At 37.3% G+C, this 26,184-nt stretch overlaps 1 protein-coding gene across 2 annotated transcripts in view; it reads right to left on the bottom strand.

Moving 5' to 3' along the window:
• Positions 1 to 26,184, bottom strand: part of GALNT18 (polypeptide N-acetylgalactosaminyltransferase 18) — a 213,799-nt gene that overhangs the window by 61,794 nt on the left and 125,821 nt on the right. For both annotated transcript variants that reach the window (XM_090140422.1, XM_031613871.2), the window contains 3 exons: positions 7,109 to 7,292; positions 5,755 to 5,952; positions 3,165 to 3,279 (listed from right to left, as the gene is read on the bottom strand). In XM_090140422.1, coding sequence (XP_089996548.1) covers positions 3,165 to 3,279; positions 5,755 to 5,952; positions 7,109 to 7,292 — 497 coding nt within the window. The remainder of the gene's footprint in view (positions 1 to 3,164; positions 3,280 to 5,754; positions 5,953 to 7,108; positions 7,293 to 26,184) is intronic.

Below are 26,184 nucleotides of genomic sequence, written 5' to 3'. Positions count from 1 at the left end.
CAAGTCTTGCATCAAACAGCCTGCCTTTGTTTTCTTATGGGTCAAACAAATAGCTTTGCAAGAAAATATCTGCTTGAGAAGAAAATACTGTTGCTTCTAAGATTCAAAACACATTCCTGTTTTGAACTAATTTTTCAATTCGAGGAAACAGAATTCTATTAACATGAGATTATGTGTGTTTAATATCTTACAAATACTATTACAATGCCATAGACAAGGTAAAAACCTTACAAGTTAAAATAATACTCCAAATTAGAGATGAATACTGCTGAGAGGAGAAACTAACATCAGAATTAAGTGAATAATCCTCCACTCTAACATTTTCTATGTCTTGTTACTGCTTATCAGCAACCAATGCTTTAGATTCAGTTCCCAATAGTTGGGATTTTCATATGCTCATACAATAAAAAAGAAAAAAAAAAAAGACATTTGTTCAGATGAAGAGGTGGCAAAAAAATTGCTCCTGGGAGGAGATTCTCATAAGTCTCCACTGATCAGGATCTGATTCCTGCCCCTATGCAGTGAAAACTCTGCTAGTTCGACTGAAAACAAACCATTTCAAGATTTCAGAAGACACAGTAAGTGACTTCTCCTATATAATGAAAAGACATCCTAAGTAAGTAGACTTTGCTTCTCAGAAGCATCTCAGCTAGGAGATTAAATCTTATCTCACACTGTTGAAGATGCAGCTGCCAAAAAAGCAAACGGAGAATAAGGCTTTGCCTCTGCACACAGGCACAGAGATATCGGCTTATGCAGTCTTATAATCTCATGATGCTCTAGCTGGCATGCCTGAGTTTGGCTAACAGTGGCTTTATTTCCTCTGGAATGAAAGTACTATAAGGACCTTGTTCAGCTTAACATGCTTAAGGTAAACAAGTAGCAAACAAATAGTAAACAAATGATCCTTACTCTCGCTGCTGTGTCTGTAGTTGAATGCTACCTTTCCTCATCCTGAAAATATCTTTTCTGTTTATTGCATAAAATTTCTCAGTGAAGGAATTGCTTTCCAGTACCTAAATACTGCAAAGGGATCAGGCTGTTTGAATTTTGCTAGGAAACCTGAAACATGTGGAAACAAACAAACAAACAAAAAAACACTCCATCAAATGAGAGAATGCAATACACAACATCCTGCTTGTCAGACAGCCTGGACACCAGGCTAGTTTGGGCACACTTGATGTCTGCTTCCCCTCCCCTACATGATAATGTATAACACACAGCAGAATTCTAGGTGAAGTTTGTTGCTTTTGAAACAAAGAAAATGGTGATGAAAAATGAAGCAGAAAAGCGACCTGAGAGCATCATTTTTAAAATGGAAACATTATTTTTTGCGCTAATAATGTACTTGTAACATAGTTTTTGTAGTTTACTACAAAAAAAGTTTACAGTAAACTGCCTTTATTGATTCATAGCAGGCTCTGCCTCTGAAAGCAACACAGATAATCTAGAGGCAATTATTTGGTGCTGCAGAGACAGGACATCTGGTGTGAAATCTCCTTCTGACCTACCTAAAGGAGATCAGATGGCATCACTAAGGGTGAGTGCTAGGGATGGAAGTGAATGACACAGCTGCTGACACTGCAGCAGGACATTCTAAGCATATTTTGTCAGGAAACAGTGTATGGCCACAGGTACATACCTGCAAAGTGCAGGAAGAAGTAGGTGACTGAGGATAAGAGCTTGCTTATAAAGCTTAGCAACAGAAGAAATAATACAGTGATTCCCAGAAGCTCTAATATTGCACTATACAGTTACACTCATCCTGGTATTATCTAGGATATGCTGAGAACTGTAAGAAGAGTTGGTAATAACCTGCTGAAAAATCTGCTCAGAAATTTGTTTTGATAGAGCCAGGAACGCAGATCCAAGTCAGGATAAAGTTAGATGAGGCAGCATATATTACGCTACCTCGCACATTACAATCTGCTACAGATGAAAGTATTTTATGTAGGTCAGGACTGCTTCGCTGGAGACAGGGAAAAAAGCCATAAGGAAATCAAAGCTGGGCCTTATTCCAGTGATCCAGTCTACTCCAGAGTTTCAAATGTGAAAAGATTTGTGTCTCCTTGGTCTTGTCTATCTAAGCACTCTTCAAGAACAACTTCTGCAAGACTAAGTATAGCAGAATAGATAACATATTTGTCACTATGCAGAACCAGATATAACTCCTTACTCTCACATGGAGACTAGTTTTGTCAGTTGAAAAAAGAAAAGTGAAATCAAAGTGACACTAATTTTCAACTCATTGCAACACTGAGCTGTGAAATCAGGTTTCAGGAATAGAATAAGGCTCTCTGCCTCTCGCAGCCAAGAGAATGGTGTTATTAAAAGAAGCAGCATTGCATTTCTCTCTCCCTTTCCTTACAACTGTACTCTAATGTAACAGAATGTACCTGCCCTTCAGTCTTCTTGCAATATCATTTTCTCTCTGACAGGTGGTAAAAACAGAAACCCAGAAGTAAAAATGAGGGGTTTTTTTTGTTTGTTTTTCTCATAATCTCATCAGAAAATTATTGATTTTTAAAGACAGTTTCTTTCTTTTTCTTTTTTTCCTAATACATAATTATGTGTTTTTATTCTGGTAACTAAAATGCACAAAATACAATGGTCCACTAACATTTCAATAGAAGGATTTAGAATATAGTTTTTATAACACACATGATTCCATTTTTTATTACCACCTACCAAGCTAGGAAATTCTTTTGTATCAAAAAAGCCTGAAAGATTCTCAAATGGAATAGCACTGTATTTTTGGATGGTATTTAGTTGTGAAGAGAGATAAAAGAGGTACACAAATCACAGGAAATACTACATGCAGTACACAAATGGAAGAAGAAAATGTGCACTTGTGCAACTTCAGTATTTTATGAATACCTTCAATTCCACTACAGAGGGAATTTGACATAAATGCCTGCATATTTCAGTTATTATCTGTGCAGAATTTAGCATTGTTGGCTGTATGAAAGAATACTCATTTCTGTATTTATATCCTTTACCATAAAACTCTTTTTAAAAAATATGCAAACTTTTGCTTTTTTGAGTTATACTTCATTTTTGCACGCATTCATCCCTACACTGGTGACTCTACATTTTTTTCCATAATGAAGATCAGGGTGTATTTTAAATGCAAGCTACCAGTGTCAAGCAGATACGTTTCTCACCCTGATTCCAAGTTCCACATTCTCTCCCCCATATACTTCCATGCCTTCATCTAGTAAGCCAATCTCTTGGAAATATTCTCGATCTACTATGAAGCACCCAATTAGTGCAGGACTTCTGGAAGAAAAAAGCAGAGAAAACAAAATTAACAGATAGAATACACATTTTCATTATACAGAAATTGATTAAATTTATCACTGCTGGGTCAAAGAGCGTGTCAGATTCTTAGGTTTTTCTCAAAGAGATTACAGCTTTGTCTTCCAATGTCTTTGATTCTATAGTGAAATAAGCACTACTGAGGGAAAATAGATTCAAAATGACTGGACAAACACATTCACCAGAACACATAGGATTTAAGTGCTCACAGTATTATATCCAAGAGCCACAGCTTTGCTTATGGGGCACCAGACATTGTAACCAAAATGTGGAGCAGTTTGCCTCTGCTAAGTTCTCAAGTTTCTTGCCTGTGATAATTAACAAGGCTACCCAGTGATGCATGGTTTTGTGTGTTAGGCCAGAAATGCAGTTCATTTGCATTTAAGAAAACATTTATCTGTAAGCATGTTTTAAAGAAGAGGTAATTGCTTGAATAGGAACTTCCAGGTCAGCTTCTACAATCCTGAATCAAGAAATGCCTGACTTACCAGTATTCTGTAACACCAATCTCTTGTGCTGAACCAAATCTAAACAAGTCACGTATCTTTACCAAACCTACAAGCTCATTTAAGTCATGATGTGAATTAGCCAACTTCTACTCAGCAGAGCTAATATTAAGGAGTTCAACTGCTGAGTTTAATTTCACCAGTATGAAATGCAGTGAAAGACAATGCCAAGCAGTGTGGACTTCTCACTTGTTTGCCTACCTTATAATGCATATTGACATGAAATAAAATGTCTTTTCTGACTGTTATTTGAAACTCTGAGAACAACGGGATATTAATTAGCAGTACACAGGAAATCACCCTGCACTTACTAGGAACAGCAGTAAGTGTAGACATCTGCTTTCAAACACTTGACAGGATGTCTTAATCACAAGCTGTACAATTCTACAGAAATATATATATGTTTCTGCCTTTAATTTGAAGTGCTATAGTACACACTTCCATGCTTCACAACAATGAAGGATTGTTTCTGATATATTTACAAATGAGCAAATGAACTGTTGTTTTTGTTTTTAAAGTATTTTTCAGAATACTTGCTCTTTTTTTTTTTAAAAAAAATAATTCTAGAGGCATATTTGAAGGCATGACAGATACCATCAATATATGTGGATTTAAAAACAAATAATGATAATTTTCCAGCACATGAACACACTGGAAAAAAAAAAAAAGAAAAACAGGCTCCAGGGAAAGAAAGGGAAAAAGGAAAAAAAAAAAACCAAAAACCAAACATACTACTATTAATTACTATTAATACTACTATACAAACTAAAGAATATCCAATATTCTTAAAGGACCTTTACTCCAAAAAACAAAGTACAGAGCTTTGAGATAAAATGGAACTGAAGATTTGCTCTTCATTGAGCACAACTACCTTTCCCTAAAGAATCATCATAGTTAATACAGGTTTGCCTCTCCAGGAATTAGTACAAAATTTCAAAGTATTTTCATATTACTAACACAGTTCATTAAAACACTTTAATGATGTGGAAATTACTACCTCTTTATGTCTGTGGTGAACCTGTGAATGTTTAGCTACTATTTTTCTATTCCGAGTCCTGTTCAAATGACTGTCAGCTGGCTCAGAGCAGTCCAGTGTGTCTAAGCCAAACACTCCCAAAAAGAGATGTTTGTCTGAAAAGACAGAACTGCTGGATGAAGGATATCCCTTGTAAGACTGCGTGGAACAAGTTGCTACTGATGAATCCCTCATGCAGCCACTGCTATTTAAGGTTCTGGTTTGCAGCTGGTGAAAGCAGTCTTCATCCTTTCATTCTGCAGAGAGCTAGAGAACAGGTACTAATGACCTCCTTGATATGAATGCCTAGACAACAGAGATGCAGAGATGATTCAGAGGTGTCTATCCTCCTTCCAGAGATAAAGGTATTGTTCTGTGTTTGCCTGACTCCAGAAATGAAAAGCAAATACAGAGGTAGAGTGTATCAAAGTAAGGATTTAATAAGTCATTGATAACATGTTGTTGGTCAACCAGCATTAACTCCTAAGCTATAAAGCTATGTGGCAGTACTATGAAGAGTACAGCTGTTAGAAAGACTCTATTACATAATGCATTTGTAAAGAAAATGTCATTACTGGCCCATTACCACTAAATTAGTAGACAACATTTGGAGAATGGAGGGCTGCTGAGCATTCAAGTCTACTACTTCACTTTGGCTAAGTGTTTAGCCCCATGCTAATAACAATGAAGCCTATTTTAAAAGATCTCCTGATAAAAGTTTTCTTAATGAACGTGTAGGGAGCCAAGGAGAAATGCAAAAGAGGACAGCTCAAGGACATCAACTAATTTAAACATCTAATTTAATATAATATTACAGTCAGTGAACTTATTACATAGCTGAGACCACTCACCATCTGTCACATCTAGTTGAGCACTTCCTGTGGTACACTAATCTGGGTCACAGTTGCACATTACCTTATTGGAGCAGTTGTGTTCTCCAGTTTCCACCATGACTTAGGAGGGTTCAGGTAACGACACCATAGTTCCCAGTCAAACCCTTGTGCTGAGAGAGGATATTCTTCTATTTCAAAATTATCATACTTAATGTTATCAAATGATGGAGAAATGACCCTTTTTCTGTTCTCCTTTATCCTAGAGAGCACTGGTTCAGCCCTAAAAAAGAAAAGAAAAAGATGACTATGTCAGTAGAATAGCACTGATGGCCATACCAACTTACACTGTGCATTTCAGAAAGCCATTCAGAGCTCTCTTTGCTTTGAGATGGAGATGGGGCAGAGTACGATCTGCCCCAAAATAACACACTGCACAATTTTATCAAGGATGCCCTGTTATTATCATTAATGTTAGCTGGAGAACTGAAGAAATTACTATCTGCATACTACAGAGCACTTACATACTTGCTACCAAGTAACAATAATTTCAGGCTTTCAGTATTTTCAAGGGCATGAAGATCTGAGCTAATAATAGATTTATTCTATGGACAGCACCTCCTGTCTTCCTACAATCTTTTTTACTCAAGAAAAACCAAAGATATTAAGTCTGGATCAAACAAGCTCAAATATATGTTTTTAGTTACATGTTACTTTTGTACAGAGCAGCAATGTTGAGAAAAAATGACATATCTTTGTTTACACTGTAAAACGTAAAAGAAACATTATTTTTTATTAAAAGGAGGTCGATTTCCTTCAGCCCTTTGCCCATAAAGGGCATTCCTGGAGAGAGCTGATTTCTGAAAAGCACAGGCATAGAAAATAGAATTTTTTCTCAGTAGTTATACAGGCCATTATTTGGATATTTGGAAGCTACACAAATGTTAAGCATTTTCTGTTTCCTGAGAACAATTTAAAATATTGCCCTGAGATATAAAGAGAACTCAAGAAACAGAGGAGCAAAACCTGAGTCATTAGTGTGCTGCTTCTAACTGCAGACATATCCCTCATATCTGTAACTATCCCATCTTTCTCAGCTTCTTCATGCCAAAATTACCATTTACCATTACCATTTGAAAGAAAAAATGCAGCAATACATAATATAGATATTTTAGATACAGGAAAAAGGTGCTCACGTAGCATGCAATTTTCCTATAGAGTTAAATACATTGTAATTACACCTCTAGATAGCACACTAAAAATATAGGTAGATTACATTACATAGTACAAATGCATTTTTCATGAATATGTCCATCTCTGAAACTTTTCATTAGAATGCTAATTCACTCTTTATGTGCAAGAGAAATAGCATTTAGTAATTTATAAATAGTGCCTAAGAAAGTGTGCCTTCTTTAAAGAAGGTGCAAGCAGACACATACCATCCCACGTTGAATTCCACATGGGCATCAAAGAGAGCAACTACTGGTGCTGTGGCTACTCTCCATCCACTAACTCGAGATCTGATCAGCCCCTCTTGTTTGTCGTGTCGGACGACCTTGATGAAACCAGGCTTACGGGCATTCACTTCATCAACATACTTCTTTAGTTTCTCTTTGAGTTCTTCTGCACAAAGAAAAGAATTAGATGTTAACAAGAAGCATCAGTTTGCCAAGATGTAAAAATCTGTTCCTCCAGCAAGAAAAGATTCTTCACACAGAGGAACACTGCGTGTTGATTTAACTACTACGAGCTTGCAAATAGTCAAATCTAAAAAGAGACAAAACAACAACAAAAAAGCCACCAACAGAAGGACCACAAATTATATAGAAATAAAAAAAAAAAATTCCAAGTGTAATAATTCAGCCTAAATGATTGCCAGAATCCTGTAACTGTTGAACATTAACATGCCACAAGATAAAGCACTCAGTCACAGTGGACCATAGCTACATAAATGCATATTTTGTTACCATAGCAGCAAATAAGATAACTATCTCATATTCCCAGAAAAATATGCCAAACTTACTAATACTTCAAGAAGAGAAAGAATAAAATGAATTATTTATATTTTTTCCACTGCTATTTTGGAACTTCAGCAACAACTTTCTTCCTCTACTAAGATCTTCCACAACGTCTGCTGCTTTTTTAATAGGATACAGACCAGCAAATACAGAAGAGGAAAACTAATCCTAATTACAATCTGATAACCTTTTTTTATCAGCTGCTATAGCATCTCTGTACTAAAGATCACTGCATGAGGAAATACAAAAGGTAGAACTCAAATATGCTGTTCAATATTATTAACTGAAAGCACTGTTTATTCCTACTGCTTATTAGCATTTCTATGCTCTATTTATGTTATGGATCACCAAGAATTCCCTCAGCACTGTTAAATGCCCTTTCATCCCAATTTCTCCATAATCCATAAATGTCTGCTGTGAGGCCAAACAATGCTCCCATGGTTATGCTGTTAAACTGGAAATCATCAGATCCACATTGAAAGCTAATGCTGTCTAGTCTTTTCTGTGAAATCTTGAGCAAGCCACAACTTCTTCATAAATCAATGAATGATCATAAATTACACAAGCCAGGTATGCTCCTCTGCAGACCTAGTCCTGATGGTTCACAACGTGAGAGCACACACTGCTTCCCAACTGATCTTAGGAAGCAGATTTCTCCTCAGAAGCATTTGCTTCCCAGACAGCTCTGCTCCTCCCAGCCCTGCATATGTCATCTGCTAGTTACTAAGTTCTCTCTTTCAGTTCCTGGCCTATACACCTCCCACACAAGCTGGTCAAGCATGGTCTAGTTGTCCTAGAAAGAGAAACTTTTTGACTCAGGCTTTCAAGGCCAAGCTATCCCTTGACTGTAGCTTGTGATGTTCTGACTAGCATAAAATAAAGAAACTTTTCATTACAGTATTCTCCTGTTAGCCAGACTAAAAGGCTGGAGAACAAGAGGAGACCAATTAATTTGAGGATACTAAAATACAGGTTTTAGTTGCAGGATTTGTTGTTTGTTTCAAAAAAAAACATAACCAATAATTCTTTTATTGTTTTAACTGGCATTAGCTGCACAACCTGCTCTAGGCTGCAAGCAGGGAAGACTTATGCACTGAGTCCACCAACTTCTTACCAGCATAAGCCAATTACACTGGGAACCACTCACTTCAAGCAGACTGGACAGTATACACACAAGAACGGTTAATGCAACAGAAAAACAAACAAACAAACTTTTTTTTTTTTCAAGCCATGTTAAACATTTGTCCTTTGAAAGGAGATAGATGTTTTCTCTCTCAGTTTGACAAAGACGAACGGAAAAGTTTCACAAGGGATCCTCTAACATAAAGCCTGTTGCAACCCATAGACCTCAATGGGACACTTCTGAGGGTTTGGAGGGGAGGATGATCAAGCACAAGGATTTCTTAAATTTATCCCTCCTTGAAAGACTTGCAGACAACAACCTTGCTTGATGCTTTTGCAGCTAGTTGCACTGCCACTGCAAGGCTGTGCATAAAGGAACCATTTCATAGCAAGTAAGAGAATACCACAGAGAAGTGCTGGTGTGTACAGTTTTTCATTAAAAATGAACAAGCAAACAAAAAAAATTAAAATGGAATAATCTGCCATACAAGTCCATGACAGTACTTTAACTACAGCTGTGTTTTAGGGATGGATTCAATACAGTCCAATAATTTTCTACCTCACATTGTTCATTTCTTTTATCATTGCTCATATCATTGTTTTAATCTATGACTGCATCATCTTGCATAAACAAGACTCAGAATCTATGTTAATAAGAAGTACGTAGTGCAGATCACTTTTCTATTTCACACTAGGTATTGATCAATACACTTTTTCCCTTGATCAAGCCAAAAAGCCATGTTCACGTTTCCACTGTGCTTGCAAAGTGTCATATTCTTATTCCTCATCCCCAACACACAGAGATTTGCAACAAGCAAAAATCCACCAAATCAACTAGCTAAAAGCTATTTAAATTTGAAAGAATCCATTTATGTTATTGAAATCGTGCCTATCTGAAAATAGTCAGCAACAGTTCTGTATTCCCAAAATGTAACACGGTGAAGGGTGAATATCAAAACACGAAGATCAAAGTTTTGTTCTCAGTGCAAGTGGCTGTTCATAGTTTTACAATATCAGGAAGCTGTATTTGCCACAACAATGCAACAGCACTGCTGACTATTTAATTCATGAAAGCAGGCTCTAATCAAAGACCTGAAAATCAGTGCTTTTGAAAGAGTCTCTGTTCTCTGTATCACCTCTGTTGTTGGCAAGTGGGCTATTCTTACTCCTGTCATACACATTTCCTAATGTGGACTGACTTTATAAGCTTGACTAAACACAAAATGTTTTCCATAGCTAGGTGTAAGTATGGAAATAAATGGAAATAGAACAGAACTTAGTCCTTGGCTTGCCACCAGCATGACTTCAGCTGCACGTTACAGCTGTGACATTTCCTAGGCAGTATGCGCTCTTAATACGCACTACAGCTTTTTGCGAATTAAGAGAATAGCTGGAGACCGTCTCAGGGGAACATTATGGGCTTACCCACGGGGGAATCCTTCTCTGGACTTCATTATCAGCCCCAGGAGGCTGAGGAGAGTGCTGGATATCAGCTAATCTTCAGTACTAGTCCGCAAGCAGTGACTTTGTAGCATGTCCACAGGAGAGAAAGCAGTATTTTGCAGTCGAGCATTTTCCAGCCTTTGTCATTGAAAACAGCTTAGCCTTGCTTTGCAAAGGCACTCCTCACTTTGTGGCACAAAGCCTACCCCTATTGGGCAGACTATCCCAGAACAAAAGACGTTTTAGTAAAAAAAAAACAACTTATCGTTACAAAAACGTATCATTTTGACTCGACCACAGGACGCAGCAGACGGGCAAATGAAGGCTACAAAATCAGTATTACCTGCAGAACATTTGACAGGTGCTTCTCCCCTCCTCCCCCTTCTCCCTTGCAGTCTGCGTTTTCCCGAGCTTTACTAGAGAAATCTGACTTCAATTGTCTTTGACAGTTTCAGAGCATTGTGCCCAACCGGAATGAATGATGGAACACTCCCTCTAGAACTGATCATATCGTTTGTGATGGCACTGATAGTTTTCAGTAATATATTTTTAACCTATGTTCTGTTTCTTTCCACCTCAGATATACTCCATGAATAATAAACAGTCTTTTTCATTAATTATTGTGCTTCACTGCTTTATGCCACCATAGGGAGAAGAAAGGGAATGAGCAAATGTGTCATCTTCAATACGCTGTTGATTCAGTTTCTAATTACAAAAACAAACAGGCTTATAAAGATAGATGCATTTCCCTTTCAGCACAACATTTTTCAAATAAAGACTCAATTTGATGAAGCTGAGTATCTACAACTGAAGAGAAGGAACAGCCATAGATGACATGGGAACACTGTGCAGATCTTGTAAGTCATACACCCTATGACCTGCCTCCATAAGGTACAGATTTCTGTAGCACATCAGAGCTCTCCTCACAAATGCAGAGGTCATAATTACGTGATATAATAATGTTTAATGCTAATGTAACTAAGTTCTAATACTTGTCAGAGGTTGGTTGTAGGTTTCTTAGAAACAATCAAAGATTTTGTTTGTCAAGTTTCCTTATTCAGCATTACAGTACAGTGCTAATAAATTCATTCATGCTGCCTTGCCTTTTTAGGAAAGCAATTTCTTCAGAAAACGAAAGGAGAAGAGAATGGTGGATGAGATAAGCTTTAGCAGTGCAACTATTCTCCTTCCAATACTGCAGCTGGCGTGGCTTGTATGAATGACCAGTCTGACATGGATCACAGTCCTGCCTTCTCCTTGGATGTTGGGGGATTGCAGCTGAGTCCATAATATGGAAAAGTTCTATCACGTCTGCCCCAGGGAGTTTCTCAGAAGAAAAGTCATCTACAGAACGTGCTCTTCATCCAGTTGCATGCAAGTGACCTATGGTCTGCGTGCCTCCACTTTACCTCTTGGAGGAAGTCATCAGGCTAGATGCTCAAATGAAGCAAACTGCCCTAGCCCCATGGGACTCCAGTGTCCTACAACAGCTGTGGATCTGCCCTAGACTTTAAGTTTTAAGTTACTGATAGAAAGTTGTGTTATTAGTAATAAAATACTGCCTCATGTTCACAGAGGTCAGTTAGGCCTCTTTTCTGGTGGCTTTCCTGCTGTAAAGTGCTCCCATTCTGAGTGCTTAAATGAATCCTCGCAGCTCTCAGAACAATTACATTTGTAAAATCTGACACATGCTTTCTTGAGACAGATGCATTTTTGGGACTTTTAAAAAGAGTAGCTCTTCAGCTGTAAGTTTGCTAAGAGAGCTAATTAAATAAATAACTAAAAACTCTCCCACATAACTACGCAGCAGTATATTTTCTAAGGGCTGAACTTCTGGTGTGGCAGAATGCTGCCATCTTGGCAAGCCTCAAGATTTTAACATGAGGTTAAAATTTATTTTTCTGTCAAACATCCACGAATTTTCGTGCCCCTTTTTAACCTTAGCTCTTGACACAAACATGGCTCCTTCTCCAGGCACCTGCTCCACTTCTGCAGTCGCAAGTGAGCAGACAAATCAGCAAAAAGGCACCAATCCTAAAAAGGACCTAATTTTAAACTAAGATTTTCCATCTTCTTTATCTGATCAGTTGTGGCCCAGAATCTTAGCAGCAGGAAGAGCTGCTTTTCCACTCTTCCCCTAATGATTTCAAAACCCTTAGAAAAATGAAACGTACTAACATGGATAAATTCCCCTCTGGCAAATAAGGCAAGCCTATTGTACCAGGTATGCAGCAGAAAAACCTCTCTTTCCTCTTAGTCACTCTGTAGGCATATAACCTGAATTCATGACAGCAGCTAGGCATGCAAGAAAAATTGGTTGGTGCACTTTATCTAATAGGATTGTACAATGTATCATGTTCCTTATTGTGCATGCATCTCAGTGCTTTGTTGCTTTTTTTTTTTTCTTTTTCTCTGGTCCCTTATCTTTCATGCTCAAGTGATCACCTCTCATCTCTGTAGCAGAAGCAGATAATTCCAAATGGAAAATATTTATAACCAGATAGAGGCATGTCATTTGTAATGCACCTGTGTACATAGAATGTTTGCAACAGAGGGCAAGAATGCACAAAGAAATAAAAAGGGCCTGCTGCGCACATGTATTTAATAATCTCATGTCATCTGGTAATAGATAAACCACCCAAGGGAAATTAACACGATGCAAGGAATTGATTAGGACAGACCTCAGAAACAAACAAACAAAAAAAACAGTACAGTTCTTTTCTTCTATTCCTATACCTAACTTGTTTTGTTGACAGAGATGTATCATATGATCTCAGAAGTCCATGCTATCCACACGTAAAACCAGATCGGGTAACAAACTTTCACAAGTACAACCTTTGTATTCAGCAATTCAGAGCCTTCACCATTCCACAAAGATAAATGAGGGCTGCATGAATTTATTCCTGCTCAGACTCTGGACTGTAACTCAAAGATTTGCTCAGTCTAGCAAATGACCAGCACTGCTGGTCCCACAATAAATGCATAAAAAATATGCATGTTTCTCCCCTTGGCCTCCCCACCCCACATGCACACACTTTCCTTTGCTTAGGAGAATCCAGCAGATTGCTTTAAAAGGATTTGAGGGAGGCTGCTCTGACCTGTTCTTCTCAGGTCCTCTCACAAACCTCATGTCTTCCATGTTTATGGAAGGAGCTTTGGTGGATACTTCACTAAATCCCCTCTTGTTTTATAACGTCTGGGAATCTGATAGCATGAGAGCCACATACCAGGGACCAATTCCATTTCAAAAGAGCAACCAGAAAAGCAACAAATGCCTTACACCACAGAAGAAGCTTTGTAGAAGAGACCTGTGCCAGCAGCTGTTCCTTGAGTGATCTAGCAGACATGTCTCTCTTCTACATGCTAAATGATGCACAATTGCAACCTCCGGCCGGGAACATGGGACACCACCCTCCAGATGATATTTGAGCCTGTAGCACTGTGTGGCTTCTTTTGGGTTACAATTCTGCAGTTTCAGGCCCACATGGAGTCCAGATAACTTTGCAGATGCAAGAGCTCATCCACATTGCTGGATTGGGATTAAGAGCCAGCTGATATCCAAAGCTCTTTTAATGCTAACAGAAATGTGTTACAACAAAGGAATTAAACGTGGCCCTCATGTGCTTACAGGGAATATGGAGGGGAGCTTACTAAAGGCAAGCTTTGACAGAAGGAGAGGGAAGGAAAATAAATCTGCTGAAAGGTAAACATTCATTCCAGCTCTTCAATGGACACAGCTGCATGCACCACGACAGGACTGAAAACAAAAGCACAGTTACATTTCTTAGATTACAGCAATCCCAAATTAGGAAGTTTACTACTGACAATATGTAGTATTTATGTGTGCTTAAACCAGAAACTATGCAAACAAATGCTAAAAGTATATAAGAAGTTACCAAGCACTACAAACAGTACAACTGCCACACAAACAAAGCAACATTACAAACTCTAGTACGTATCTCCTCATGGCAACACGCCAAACCCTTTCAGCAGAAAGGTGTTAGAACCCTCAAAATATCATTAAGCACAGACATGTAATTATCTAACCTTAATTGTTCCACTCAATTTGTTGATTGCTGGATGCTTGAATTAATCTTAGCACAAACACCATAACTGTATACCTACTTCCTACTGCTACTGGATATATTACAGCTGCAATAATGTGATCAGAGAATGGTTAAGTCTGGTCAGGAAAAAACATAATCACTGAAATTGAGACATTCATACTGTATGTGATGCAAGACGAACTTCTGGTGCCTGTTTAAATACGAGCTTATGAAAGGGACCATAAAGTGAGAAGCATACAAGCAGAAAAAGCACATGTTGGAAGTGACATAGAGCATAAAATACACTGCTGAAATCACCACTGTCAAAATTCTGAAAGCTCATAATTTCGTTTCTTGGTGTTCCCTGAATCGTTTGTAAGATGACCTTTAAACGTTAGAGAGAAATGCCTGAGAAATGCATTCCAGTCCCAGCTGGACAACAGCTGTTTCTAGGAATCTAATTCTCTTTTTTTCAAATGTTTTAGTATACAGTATTTAATTCTAATCTATTTCTTGAACTTGTATGATGCAGAAAAATCACTACTAATCACTACTCAGAAAAAGAAACTAAATGCCTGAGAAAAGCCAGAGCTGACTCCGTAAATCTAGAAAAACAGCATTTGAAGAACATATTAGAGATATTCTGTAACCACAAGACTCATCAAGCTGCCTGCTGTACTCTACATTTGATAAACCATCATGACTTCGAGAAACTGATGTGGTGATTCACGTTATGATAACAGATACATAAGGGAAACTGCCAATTAAAACACAATAGTCCAAGTGTATCTACTTTATGATTCAGAGGAAATCAGTCACATAAGTTGCATTAAAAATTCAACATGCAAATACACAGTTAAATATGTATGGAACGGAGCTGCTTATATTTCTCTATGGATCAGACCTCACTCTGCCAACAAGGAAGTTGAGAATAGGATTATGAAAGGAAGATTAAACAAAAAGTAATCACAAAATAGAGGGGACCTGTGCAATCCATCCCGTCATTCAAATAAACAATTTTAAATATTATTAAATATCATAAATAGCAATTAAAAGAAGACCAAGAAGCATTAGAAAAGAGTGAGTTTTGCGTTTTTGTTTTTCTTTGTTGTCATTGTTTCCTTACATACACTACACAGAAAGATGTCCTTGGGAGCAAAATAGCAAAGCTGATGATACTACAAGAACATCCTTGAGAGTCAGGACAGCAGTAAAGCTATTTCTCCTTTGAGATCTCACTCTGAGAGACAAAATACAGTTGAGAAACAATAAATCTTTCCATGGTGTTTTTGTTTTTTGTTTTTTTTAATTATTATTTTTTCTGATTTTTTTTAACCTGGTCCAAATGTAGACTTCCTGCATCTTTTGTTTTTGGATAAATGACTTCTACCCTATTGGACACTGCTTACACATCAGATGCAAAATGCTGCATATATATTCCAAATCAGCAAAATCAGTATCTTGCCTGTCTGTGATTATGTTGCGTGTGATCTGCTACTATTTTCTTTCTCAAAGACTGATTGCAACTTGCAGAACCTTGTAGGTCACTATAAAAATGCTAATACAGCACCCAGAAGGAGAAATGGGGAAAAAGCAAATTACACCCATATGTATTTTTTTGTTTGTTTCATTTCTCTAATGGCTAATACAAACAAGATAATACCAGTTGTAAGCTTTACAGCTTTACAGAGTGAAATACTGCAATCATGGAAATCAGTGAGAAAACTGTTAAATGCTCAGGCCCTGAATACAATGTCATACATGATAACAAGTGCATATACAATAACTAGCCTAGTGTAGAAGCCAGCATTCTCATGCCCTCATGCTGTACCATATAGTCATGCAAAATCTTGCAAATCACAACAGATTTAATCATGCAGCCATCACAGTCTGCTAACCCACAACAAGCAGCAGCAGCAGCAGGACCTCCCCCATCTTCTACATAGCAAGCAGACAAAAGCCTTCACCATGTACAGCAGAATCTTCAGGGAAATGACACAAGCTTTAAGTCGCATGATTTGAGTGGCTTGGGAGTTACAGTTTTGTGAAACTTCCAACAAAGGACAAAATCCAAGTAATTCTTACTCCTGTAAAACACCTAATCAAGTCAGAAGTGATTTGGTTTCAATATAAAGCATGAGAGTCATTCTGTTTGATTAGCTGGTTGGGTTTTGCTGGTTTTTTTTGTTTTTTTGTTTTTTAATAATCAACCATGAACATTTTCCAATTAAAGCAACAAATTCTGGCTTGCTTCTTTCCTAGCATATTTGATTACTTAGGAATTACACAGCACAGGAGCTGTGCCATTTGGTAGCTGTGGAAAATCTCTAAATCTGGTAAACATTATCTCCAAGCAAAGAATTATATATATTATATATATACTTATATATATATTATACATACTTATTATAATAGTATGTGCTCCATTGCTTTCCAAACTGCAAGCCTGAAGAGAACGTAATAGCATCCAGTATCTAACTTCACATAAAATATATCAGCATGCAACTGTAGTTTTACTCTGAATAAATAATTTTAAGATTTTGATTAGGTATCAGAAAATTTCTCTAACTAATAGTTTTAATGAAATGTTTAGGTTTTAATTTTCATAGAAAAACTGTTATTGATGCCTTGACTTTTTGCATCAGAAAAACACAAGAGACAGTTCAGACATTAAAAGTAGCTTGGATGGTAACTTGAAATTAAAATTCATAATACTATTTCAATTCAAAATACAAAGGACATCAAAAAAGGCCATCAGTATGCCTCCCAGCAGGGAAACATTGCTCACATAAAACATTTTGTACGTACATTATATCCATGAATCGTGACAGTTATGTAAAGAATTTTAAGGTAATTCCTAGGATATCTTATTATGAAGGACCACTAACACTAAATACTGCTGTGTCTCCAGTAACTACACCTGATGTAGTCCAGTAGCACTGAAAACCTATCAGACTCCATTTATTATAGAGATTAAAAGTCCTGAAACTATCACCTCCCATCCAGTTTTCCAGCGTACCATATGACCTCTGTGAATAAAGATTTTGCACAAGTGCAGGCTAACATCCTTGAACTGGACTTAGCTTTGCAGTGATTGGTAATCTGATTGGCAAAATAACCTGCATTTTTCACAGTAGTTATTACTTGACTTCTCAAGATTTAAACCTTTTAGCATCTTCAGAAGAATGCTTCTTGCACAGTTGATGTTCATGATGAAATTACGACTGAATTCTCTCCAAATATAAGCATTAAATTCTACCTTGTCTGTGTTCTGCATATGTTGCACTGAAAACCACCAGTCATGCAGCTTCAAGGGCCTCACATCAACTATCCTCCCTGATACCATAGTTTACAAACTTGTAAATTATACTCTCCGTAGCAAACACAACCATGCTACCTGTATTAGAAAAGAGTGAAGCGGCCTAAAAACCTGCAGGCTAACAGAAGTCATGCCTGATGTTTTGTGAGTCAGACTAATAAATGCACATAGGAGCCAACCAACCTCACACCTTTTTTCCAAATTCTAACTCTCTCTGTCACCAACACTGAAGATTACAATTACAGCCACTGTGCCACACTAGAAGAAGACAAACCAAAATACCATGGGTGCAGTACCAGGGCATACCTCTTAAAAAGTTTCTCATTATTTTTAATTCTTCAAAAACAGTTTGTATTTCAGTACTACATGATCTATAACCCTTAAAACACCTCAGCCTGAAATCTTAAAATAGTGTTGTCAAGTATACATCATTGGGATTTGCAGATGTTTTAAACCTGAGGCGGCAATGACAAAAAATTTCCACTATAAGGATAGTAATATTGCATTTTTTCACTGGGAAGTTCACTCCCCAGGTTTTGATTGTATTTCCCTGGGAAGATCATACTCAGCCAGGCATGTGCTAGCACTGTGCAGAGCTCGGTAATGTCAGAGGACAGGACCTGTCTGTCAGCTGTGGTCTTCAGCATGGGAAGTCGAACAAACACTTTGCTGTTCTGGACTCACACTGTGCACCTTACAGAGGAAGGCTGAGACCTTGGATTCACTTTGAACTGTTCAAAGAAGCTGACAGAGAGAGCAGTACAGGCTGCTGTGCACAGTGTGAGCTCTATGACTGAGGAAACATGCTGCAGAGCCTTGGATTAGTGGCTGTTCCCTTAGATGCCACTCTTACCTATCCCACATCCCAGCTTTCCTGCCACAAAGTGACTGACAGCAGTCCTGTCTAGCTGTGCACACTCATCGACCTGACTTTACTTATCCAAATCCTGAGGTATGGCATAAAGACCTCTGAGTTGATTCATACACACTTATTTCAGCTCTATTTCCTTGAGAAATACAGCACCATTTGAGTTTTTCATGCGTGTACATCATTCCTAAAATACTATTAATCATTTTCATTGAATCTGCATTTTTAATAACTCTGAAGCATTATCATTTTAAGTGCTTAATTGAAGTAACTTTTACATGTCCTCAACATCTGGCCATCAGAAATAATGGTGCTATGAATTGAGATAGTAGGAGCCACTGTGGTGAAAATATGCAGTGTTGGAACTAAGGAAGTTGACAAGATAACTGATGATGGTTTAACACGAAAAGAGGGCAAATTTAAATAAGATATAAGGAAGAAATTCATCACTCTGAGAGTGGTGAGGCACTGGAACATATTGTCCAGAGAAGCTGTGGATGCTTCATCCCTGCAGGAGCTCAAGGCCAGGTTGGATGGGACTTTGGGCAACCTGGTCTAGCAGAAGAGAGTCCCTGCCAGTGGCAGAGGGGTTGAAACTAGATGATGTTTAAGCTTCTTCCAATCCAAACCACTCCACAATTCTATGAAGTACAATCAATGAGGCTCATCTGGGCTCAAAATTAAAGAAGTTATGTCGCATGCAAAGATATAGTCAATTTTTTGGTGCGTTTTAAATTTGTATTTCTGGCTTAAATTTCTAGTCGCTTGAAATCTTGTTACTTGTGCTACAGAGATACCGCTAAAGTTGGAGATTTTTCAAGCCTAACAGGACATTGCCCTGGGCAATTTCCTCCAGCTGACACCACTCTGAGCAGCAGGATGGGACCTGGCAGTCCTTTCCTATCTCAGCTATTCTGGGACTCTGTGACAGAATTTACATCTGCTTTGGAGAGAATGGATTAATTTTTTTTGATGCATATATATATTCTGATAAAATCAGCAAGCATCCGCAGAACAAGTGACAAAATTGAGCAGATGGTCTAAGAGCAATACAGGAATTAGGCTGCATATGTTTTAGGCCTTGAACATTTTTGTAAGGTAGCCACGTCCAGTCAAAACGTCTCCAAAATGAACCCAAAAAGATTTTAACAATACAAGGCAAGGTAAAATTTGGCCAAAAATCTAAATGCACATTTCTGAATGTGAAGAGTCAAGGTTTCAGAACTAGATACCAGAAGTTTGATTTCTAAGCCCACGCTTAGGTGACTGAAAATAAATGTTCAGATTTTCATAGATCCGCAGAGATTAAACACAACAGCACTCAGCAGAATGAATGGTTTCACAGACAGTGAGATAATGGGACAGAATCTACACTTCACTAATATTTATGCAACTCTGCATAACAGTGACTAAGTAAAACTATAAAATCCTTCCACTTGAAAACTACGTACATCAGTTAACAAATACCCATCAAGTTGAAGTTGCTCCATACTGTAAAAGTCTTCCAACAGCAACAGTTAGCTAAAGAAACTAAGCTTTGCAATTATTTGTTTGCTGACAGTAACTGAGTAGGCGTAAATGAAAAGGAACATAGTGGTCTTTTCCTCAAAGATTAAGCTGTGAATGCTTTTACGTGTGTTCTCCACATAAAATTCAAATGCACTGCAGAGCCTTAATGGCATACAGGGCCACCTCTGTTTAAAACCAAATCTCAGAAAAATTTGCTAGTGTGGACACAGTCAATGGCTCTCAATCATTTTGAACATTAAAACATTCAAGATACTAAAAATATCTCTACTTGTGCTTACTGGCACAGTAACATCCACAGCACTGTTTAAGGGCTTTCAGAGAACCTGATTTTTCCATACTTGTTTAAGTCTCCAAATGCTGAGGTCAGAAACTATTTATATTAGAATAAAAATAAATCTACCACAAGCACATAGAATTTCATACTATTGGTTGAAACTTCCCCACCTTCCCTTCGAAAGGAATAACAGCTCCTGAAATCTTGTTAGGAGGGTCAGAAACTATTAAAGACTTGTTAGAATATAAAATCCCTGCCCTGAAAATCCACATGCTGACTAATCACCGTTTCCAATCTATGCCTTAGTGTTCTTCCATTTAAAGTCCAAAATAGTTTGGCAAATATAGAATCAAAGAGAACAGCACTGAACAGTCTTCAGGAGATCATCTGGTCCTTCTTCTTGCCCCAAAGCACAGGTAACTATATTGAAATTCATCCTGATACATTCTTGTCTTATCTTAGGTTTACTCAGTAAATATTGTCACGTGTTCTTTAGAGATGGATGAAACAAAGCACACAGTAAAGACAAATAAATTAACAGTTCACATTAGTCTGGCACAGTTAAAAATCACAGTTGTGTATATGGAAATTAAATTTGGATAACTGTGTTTGAAAACTTAAAAATAACTTGCCTCAGACTAACTACATACAAGAACCAAAGCCATAAAACAATAGAACTTCAATAAAAGATGAAACTCTCCCCATAACCCTTCACTGAAAAGAACATTTCTTCCTCAGCTGCCTAAAGGCCAAGAGGAACTCTTGACTTTTTAGCATTAATAAATTATAACACATTTCAGAAGGAAAATTCATCGCTGTAACTTTGCATTTAGTATTTCAAGATCAACCTTCAATGGGGCAATAGGACGACAGCCAGCATTATCTCCCATCACCGAGCTGGAAGATCTTTCTTTGAACAGAAGTTTACTGGAAAATGCAGTATCCTCCCCTGAGCAATACTGAATAGCTACACCAGCTACACCAGTATGTGGGGGTATGACAGCTCTAATGATTTGGCAAGATGAATAGCAGGCTATAAACACTACACACTCATCAGTAACATTTAAAAAACAGCTTTTATTACAGAACATGGAAGAACTGTCCAAATTTACTCACTGCCAAATCACGTGAACACAACCACCAACCAAAAAAAGGAAAGAACTAGTTAGAGAAAAAACATTTCAAATACTGAAGTGTAGGAAAAATACAGGCATCATATTAAGACACAAAGATATCTGTTTCAATAAAGGAAGGAGAAAAAAAATCTCTTCTATGTTTTGAACAAGAAAAAAAAATCAAATATATCGCAACACATGATTCAGGGAAAGATATGATATAGCCCATACAAATCAAACTCTGCTAAAATCAGTTGAATAAGAGCAATACTGATCCAAAGAAAAAGTCTACAGCTATTTGCATTGATTTTCCCTTCAGATAAAAAATAATTTTGTTGCATTTTTCTCAATTATGTTAAAAAGAGTAGGGTTACAAGAATGTGTGGCTCACCTAGTACACATTCCCCACAGTTTTCAGAGTACTAACAGTCCCTTGGATTATCATTTTTATTTTCTAAGAGGATATCAAATCTGCCATGAACTAGAAGTTTTGTGTAAGCCAAGACATTGATGCTCCTATTCATAACTTGCAGTAACAAACAATATTCTCACTGACTGCAATGGCATTAAGGAGGATGGGATCCATTACTGCTCACACTGAATCTAACTCTGCTAAACAGTACCTTACCCAAAGAGTTTCCAAGTGATCTCTCGTAACATAATACAAATCACAAAACTATATCACCATATATTGTGTTATAAACAATTGGCTATGAACAACTAGACTTTATGATTAGTGTTCAACCCCTAATGAATGAAAGAGGACTGTTGGAAGGGTTTTGATTAGGAAGTCAAAAGAGGACTAATTTTTAAGGGAGATGGTCTTGAGCTGACTTTTTCCCACTTTTTGCATCTGTGCCAAGAACAGTGCAATAGCAAATGATTTTACAGAAAGAAATGCCAAGCAAGCATGTTGAGGAGCCTGAAACCTGACTGTATGGACAGATCTGAGCATGGAGTGAAACTCCAGAAGTCTTCCACAGAGGAACCATGATTTGACATGCATTGGAGAGGCATTTATTTCCCACAGAGAAAGGTACCCCAGATGTCTGTAGGCTATGACTCCTTCCTGCCACAGGAAGGCTGACCTGTTTCAAGCAGCTAGATCCACTCCTAGCATTTCTTGTCCTCCTGTTATGCTCTGCATGCTCCTGCACATGCTTTTGCTATCACTGGGCAGCTCAACGGTGAAGCATTGTAAAATTTTATCTCTTGGGGCAAATGAACAGTTGGAAACAGAATTCTACTTCTACTTCAACAGAAGTGTTGCCAAATACAATCTGAGTAATCTAGAAATGGAAAACATAGGTGATGCCTCTTACAACTAAAGAAACAGAAAATATTAGCTTGATTTGCATGATCTCCCAAAATTAATGCAAAATACCTGTATTTAGAAATTAAAAAGTAGCAGGCTAAGATCTGTTTAATGCTCCCTTCAAACTGGCTTTTCAGTCTATATAATTTGCACAATTCTCAGCTGTCACTAATCAAACCACTTTTAGGATGCCACCGGGCTGAAGCTAATTTCTACAAGGATTTTGTTGTTAAACAGAGTAGCACAAGCAGAGAGCTTACCCCTGAGTTTCAGCAGTATCTTTCAGCAAAGGATCTAAGACTCAAAAAGATGCTCCATCATTTCTAAAAGTATAGAAATAAGTATAGGGACATATTTATTTCATAGCTATTGATGTTTATACGGGACCTTTTAGTCAGGAATACTGAGCAGATTAACAGATTAATTACACAGGTAATCAATCACATGATACTAAAAACAGTATCAAACTTTTAAAATAATATATAAAAGCAGAGGAAGCACTTTTCTCCCACCATAGACAGCTGTACAAATCACAGGAATTTCTATATTAATGGGCACACACGAAACTGACAGAATTGCAGATTCCACATTGATACAAACCTTTAAAAATTGCAAGAACCAGAAATCTGCCTATTTTAAGTGGAGATGGGTAGGTAGGGGAAATTAAACTATCAGAAAAATTCACTCTGTCATCTAAAGCAATCTGCTGAGATTAGAAGTTTTTAAGCGTGGATTGAAACTTATTTGACACAAAATCCATTTCCAACATAAAGACCTGTGGAGTCAGGCAATATTTAGTGCAAAGTAAGTGATCATTGTTTTGGATTAAATGAATCATCTTCATTTACTGCTCGAATAGAAAGAGAAAAGGTCAACTAGACTAGCAGCATAGCAGGGGGATAGCACATCCAGAGGGCTTTGCTTCTTTCAAGAAAATAACCCTAAACATACAACACTCTGCAGTACCATAATAATTAATTCTATCTGTTGAATATGTTTTGTCATACGCCAGGGTACATAAGATTCTATGTGTGAGATATAAACCGTACAGCAGTGTTTTTCATGTGACTTTGTGTATTTTGATAATCCAGTCTCAGGAAGTCAAATGAACTACAGAACATACATTGTCTTCTGCAGTTAACTGAATAGTTCCTCTGCTTTCCTTCTTCCCGATCTCAAGTTGATTGAGCTATTATGCAGCAATCCAGTTTGCTGGATTATGCAGTTGATTAAACTCGTATTCTGATGTATTTTGATGTATTCTGATGCAACAGGAATATTTTTCTAGGGCATTTTCTTTTGCAAGGAAAGATCATTAGACCTTTTTTCCATTTCATTATAACTAAGTCTTCTCTCTCTCTGTTCCCAGGTTATGGCCATAAAATGAAGGTTAGTTTAATAGACCACGTTATTAACTCACTTCCCCTGAGATTTTTTTCTTTTATATATTTTAATAGATCTCCAACTTACTAATTTGTTGCCTTATGAAAAAAATGATAAAAAATAACATATACTGAACATGGCTAATGTACTGAGCAATATACTGAGTGTGCACTCAGAACTGTGACCCAGAAGGTAAGTTGCATTTAGGTTTGCACTCATTTTCCTGAAAGTCCCTGCCAGTCAGTCTTGAGGATGGAAGCTCCAAGGAGCTGAAACATCCAATAAGAATTAAGATATCAGAGAGGTTCCAGTTATATCCACTAAGGAATACTGCTCTTTCTTTTAACAATGACCCATTTCTAATTCAAGGAAGCTAATCTAACATTACCAAAGCATTTCATTCATTTTTGCAGTAACATTTTCTAGACGAGTTACATGATTTTATGGATAATATTTCTATGTCACAAGAAAACCTACATCACACCATAGAATGCAACCTACTAATGAAAAAGAAAATCATAGGAGGCAAATAAGATTGTTTTTACAATTAGCCCTTAAACTACAACCAAGCCAAAACAACTGGGACAGCGATGATAAAAATAAATATAAAGGGAGAGGGAAAAAAAAAAACCACAAAAAACAGCTTTTTAGGTAAAACAATTTCCTCTTTTTTCCACTCATCCATTTTTAAAACTGATTTCCAACTGCTTAAACTGGGAGCTTTCATGTTCTTTAGATTTGATATCATGCCTTCTTTAATTTCAGCATCATTTTAAGAAAGTCAACTGAAAAAGAGTTGTTTGGGATGGAAACTTGAAAACTGTGATTATTATGCCATTCTCACCTCAGGGACTATGAATGTGCATTTGCAAAACCAACAGAAAATCCAATTCTACGGTGTGCAGTAAAATGATAATTCTGACTGCCTTAAACTGGATTTAATGATCTGTCTTCTGTTGAACCACTCATTCCTGCATGATGCCTGCAGCTTTGTAGAGTATTCCAGGCTGTTGTGCAAGCATCTATGAGAGAAACATGAAGTAATTCACACTCTACACAATGTATTTTCAAGGATGTAAACTTCCAGTCTTTCCTGCCATCAAACTCTTTCCAGAGCTCCTACTGAAGCATACAGCAATAGAGTTAATTATTCCCATTTCATGTGAATTCAAGAGAAGAGTGATCAGTTCAAGTGTCATCAGTTGCATTAAGTCCTGTCGCATTTTAGTATCAACAGAGTATCAGACATTGTAGACTGTTATGCTACTGTATAACAACTCATAGAATATAACTAAACATACAAATTCTCTTTATTTCATCTGACACGCATCTATTCCTGTGATCTATGTGATCATGCTACTGGAATGCCATTTAAATCTACATATGATGATGCTCTTTACCAAGTATTGAGGTTTCCTGGAACTTCGCTCTCTTCTGCTATTCTTCTCTTCTGGAAGACATAACTGCTGAAGCAAATGCACAGACTAGACTAAAACTTCAAAATCCAGCCACTACTTATTTCAGATAGCACTAGCACTGTGTAGTTCTAAAAAAGAAAAAAAAAGTACAAAACACCAAAACAAAACACAACATCAAAACCAAAACACCAGCAAGAAAATATTTTCAAGTGTTTTTTCTTGCCTTTAAGCTGTCTTTGGATCTGCAGAAAGGATTTTTTTTTCAGTCATAAAATTTCCCTTTTATGAAGTCCACTATTTTTCTTGGCTATACTAGAGTTAAATCATTCACCTCTGATACAATGACATGTTCCATTTACTTCAGCCTACCATCTTCTTCCTTTGTGTCTCTCAATCCCTTAAAAAGCTGGCACATGACAATTCCAAATTCCTAATCTCTCTGCTATTTTTTCTGGTGAAAAAGCTTTCCTCAAATTCCTCGCCTAATATTGAACGTGTGCTATGAAGTTGAGTTTCCAAAGATTTGTTTGTAATTGAATGGAAAATTCCAGTGTCCAGCAGTTCTCCAGCTTCCCTCATCAGGAAGACAGTGTTCACTGAGACGACAGTTTGATGGTTTCAGCAAGAATCTATCTTAGGCACAAAGCACTCCAGAAATAGACAT

Source organism: Phasianus colchicus, chromosome 5 (genome assembly GCF_987193195.1).
Source record: "Phasianus colchicus chromosome 5, bPhaCol1.hap1.1, whole genome shotgun sequence".
NCBI classification, from domain to species: domain Eukaryota; kingdom Metazoa; phylum Chordata; class Aves; order Galliformes; family Phasianidae; genus Phasianus; species Phasianus colchicus.
The sequence above is the reverse complement of the archived record's forward strand: the minus strand, read 5'-3'. Positions and strand labels throughout refer to the sequence as shown.